The 3,713-nt window shown below is 71.2% G+C and overlaps 1 protein-coding gene across 1 annotated transcript; it reads left to right on the forward strand.

Annotated features, from left to right (window-relative positions):
- The first annotated feature begins 907 nt into the window (after positions 1-907).
- On the forward strand, positions 908-3,023 carry IGF2 (insulin like growth factor 2). The gene is given in 5 exon segments (XM_056131887.1): positions 908-977; positions 1,719-1,881; positions 2,366-2,514; positions 2,671-2,859; positions 2,861-3,023. Coding segments are annotated over 4 exon segments (546 nt in total). The 5' UTR covers positions 908-977; positions 1,719-1,724; the 3' UTR covers positions 2,912-3,023.
- Positions 3,024-3,713: the final 690 nt, after the last annotated feature.

The raw sequence follows: 3,713 nt of genomic DNA on the forward strand, positions 1-3,713 counted from the left end.
CCCCCCAGCGATCAGAAGAGCGTCCCTCCCCCCGAAAAGCCACCCCCCGTTCGGCCCCGTCGCACATTCGGCCCCCGCGACCCGGCCCGAGCGGCGCTGGCAGAGGAGTGCCGGCAGGAGGGCCCACGCCCGCTGTCCGGTTTGCGAACATAGACGCAGCAGGGAGGCGGGCGGCGGCGGCGCGGCTTCCAGGTAAGGCGCGCGGGCCGGGCGCGGGGCGCGAGTTGCGCGCGGGGCGAGGCGCGCGCGGGGCGAGGCGCGCGCGGGGCGAGTTGGCGCGCGGGGCGAGGCTGGGCGCCGCTCGGGCCCGGGCGCAGGACGGTGCTGGGCAAAGTCTGCGAGGCGCAGCGGGCCGGGGGCGGGGCGGGGGGCGCGCGCGGCTCCCCCGGGAGCCCACCCCGGCGGGTCCGGTCGGTGCCAGCGGGCTGCGCGGGGAGAGGCGGGGGCGGGGCCGGCGGGCCGAAGAGCCGTTCCAGGCGCCACATTTGCAAGCGCGCCCCCAGCCCCCCCCCCCTTTTTCCTGTCCTCCACGTCTCCGACGCGGAATCTGGGGAGAGGGCTGTCCCGGGGCCGGGGCGGACGGGGGCGTACCGCTCGGCGCGGCCCCGCAGTGCGCCAGTGGAAGTTTCCATACAAGGAGGTGACGGGCAGCCCCCTCCGCGCCCCCCCGCGCCGAGATGGGCTGGGGGTGCAGGATGCGCCCCCCGCCCCCTCCCGGGGCTTCGCGTTGGGATGGCCCGGGCCGGGGGGCGGGGGTGCAGGAGCGAAGGTACTGGTTGGAAGGGCGGGGGCGGGGCGGGGGCGGGGCGGGGCGGGCGGGGGCGGGGCGGGGGCGGGGCCGGGGCTGGGCGGAGCCGGCTCGCACATAAAAGCCGGGGCACTGGCCAGTCTGCGACTGGACATTAGCTTCTCAGCAAGCGGCCTCCAGCCTCCTCCTCCTCCTCCTGCAGCCTAGCCTCCCTCCTGTCCAGCGCCAGGTAACCGCGGCCGTCGAGCGGCCCCGGGCCCGCCGCTCCGGCCCGCCCGCAGCCCTCCTCCCTCCGGCGCCCCGGCCCGCGGGGTCGGCTTCGCCCACCGGAGGACGGAGCTGCGGGGGGACCGCGGGGTCCTCGCCGGCTGCGAGGGGAGGCCACTTGCCGGAGCCTGGGCACTGCCCGCCGAGGCCAGGTCCCTCCCGTGCGCCTCCCCCTGCTGCTGCCCACGAGTGGCCCCCGCCAGCCCGGGCCCCGCTGCCCACGAGTGGCCCCCGCCAGCCCGGGCCCCGCAGCCCCCGGCCTGCAGGGGCGACACCTGGCTGGGGGCCTCTGCCGGCGGGGGTCCCCGGCCCCCGTCCGTGCGGCGTGCGGTGGGCGCGCGGCGGGGCGCGATGCCTTGGGGCGGGCGGGGGGCTCACTCGCGCCTCTGCTCCCCGGGTCCCGGCCGCGGGGTCCTGGCTGCCGCCGGGGTCCGGCTGCGACCCGGGAGGGGAGGCCGCCTGCAGCCGGGCCCCGGGTGGGGGGGCCGCCCGAGGGCCCGACGCCCCCCGCTCCCCGCGCGCTCAGCTGGGCCGGGGGCGGGAGGAAGGGGCCGGCCCTCGGGACCCACGTGCCCCCCGGGGTGGGGCCTTCTGCCATCTTGGCGCGGCCCCGCCCGCCCGTGACGTCGCGGGGCGGGGGCTCGCGCCCCGCCCCTCCCCGCGTGCCCGCCCGGCGCGGGCTCACGCCCCTCTCCCCCGGCAGATTCCGATGGGGGTCCCGATGGGGAAGTCGATGCTGGCGTTGCTCACCTTCTTGGCCATGGCCTCGTGCTGCTTTGCTGCTTACCGCCCCAGTGAGACCCTGTGTGGCGGGGAGCTGGTGGACACCCTGCAGTTCGTCTGCGGGGACCGCGGCTTCTACTTCAGTAAGTACCGGGCGCCCGGCGCTGCCCCCGCCTGTCCCCCGCCCGGCTGGGCCCCTCTCTCGCTGTCCGCCTCCGCCTCCGCCCTCCCCCCGCAGCCTGCGGCCCGGGGCGCCCCCGCCGCTCTCTGCAGCTCTCCGCTCGCCCCCCGCCCGCGGGCCCTCCTGCCTCTGCCCACCTGGGCCGGGCGCTGCCCGTGCAGTGGGGGAGAGGGAGAGGACGGGGGGCACGGAGAGCGGGGTTTCTCCAGTCCTCACTCCTCTCCTCCCGTCTTCTCTCTGCCTCCAACTCCCACCTGTCGCCCCTCGGCCCGCCCAGGCCCCGGGAGCGGGGGGGGGGGGGCCACGCTGGGGTCCCAGCCTGCGGCGGGCCGGGGGCGCCTCCTCTCCGCCGCCCGGCGCGCTCACCTGGCGGGCGGGGCCTGCCGCCGGGGGCGGGGCCTGCCGCCGGGCGGGCCCGGGCTCACGGGCGCGGGTGCCCCTTGCAGGCAGGCCCGCGAGCCGCGTGAGCCGCCGCAGCCGTGGCATCGTGGAGGAGTGCTGCTTCCGCAGCTGCGACCTGGCTCTTCTGGAAACATACTGCGCCACCCCCGCCAAGTCCGAGAGGGACGTGTCGACCCCTCCGACCGTGCTTCCGGTAAGACCCCCCGTCCTGCAGGGGGATCGTGCCCTGGGGGGGTCCCCCAGGGACCCGGCGACCCCTTGGACCGTGTTTCCGGTAAGCCCCGCCCACCCCTGCAGGGCCCGGGTCGGGGGGTGGCCCGGCGCGCGCTGACCGGCCCTCCCCCCCCAGGACAACTTCCCCAGATACCCCGTGGGCCAATTTTTCCAGTACGACAGCTGGAAGCAGTCCGCTCAGCGTCTGCGCAGAGGCCTGCCTGCCCTCCTGCGCGCCCGCCGAGGCCGTCTGCTTGCCAAGGAGCTGGAAGCGTTCAGGGAGGCACAACGCCATCGTGCCGTGACCACCTTCCCCACGCAGGACCCCCGCCGCCCACGGGGCCGCCTCGCCCGAGGCGCCCGACCACCAGCAATGAGCCAAATTGTCGTCGTGATTCTGCGCGCCTCCACCGTCGTCCTCTCGGCGCTCCTCCTGCCGGGGACCCGACCACCAGGTCCCCCTCCGAAACCTCCCTGCCCCCGGCCTGCCCAGGGCCCCCCCTGACCCGCCCCTGGGCCCCGACCTCCCCATGTCCGGCTCCTGTCAGCCCCGGCCCGCAAGGGCCGCAATCGGCGGTAACATCTCCAAATTCCAGCAGAACCGATTGATCGATCTCCATCGGTAGATCGGCTGCGATCATCATCCCCCACCCCACCCCCCGTCGCGCCCCAAAACTCAGAGCGCGAGCCCCACTTTGCGCGGTCCCCTGGAAACCCACCGGCGCCTTGAAAACACCAGCAAGGCCAGTCGTCCCCCCCCCACCAAAAAAACAAAAAAAACCAAAAAAAAAAAACCAAAAAAACCTCAATTGGCTAAAACCAAAAACATGAATTGGCTAAAACCAAAAAAAAATGAATTGGCTAAAACCAAAAAAAAATGAATTGGCTAAACCAAAAAAAAATCAATTGGCTAAAACCAAAAAAAATGAATTGGCTAAACCAAAAGAAATTAATTGGCTAAACCAAAAAACAATCAATTGGCTAAACCAAAAAAAAAAATCAATTGGCTAAAACAAAAAACATAAATTCGCTAAACCAAAAAAAAATCAATTGGCTAAAACAAAAAACATCAATTGGCTAAACCAAAAAACAAATCAATTGGCTAATAAACCAAAAACAAATCAATTGGCTAATAAACCAAAAAAAAATCAATTGGCTAAACCAAAAAAGAATCAATTG

This window comes from Sorex fumeus, unplaced genomic scaffold (assembly GCF_029834395.1).
Source record: "Sorex fumeus unplaced genomic scaffold, SorFum_2.1 ptg000093l, whole genome shotgun sequence".
NCBI lineage: Eukaryota > Metazoa > Chordata > Mammalia > Eulipotyphla > Soricidae > Sorex > Sorex fumeus.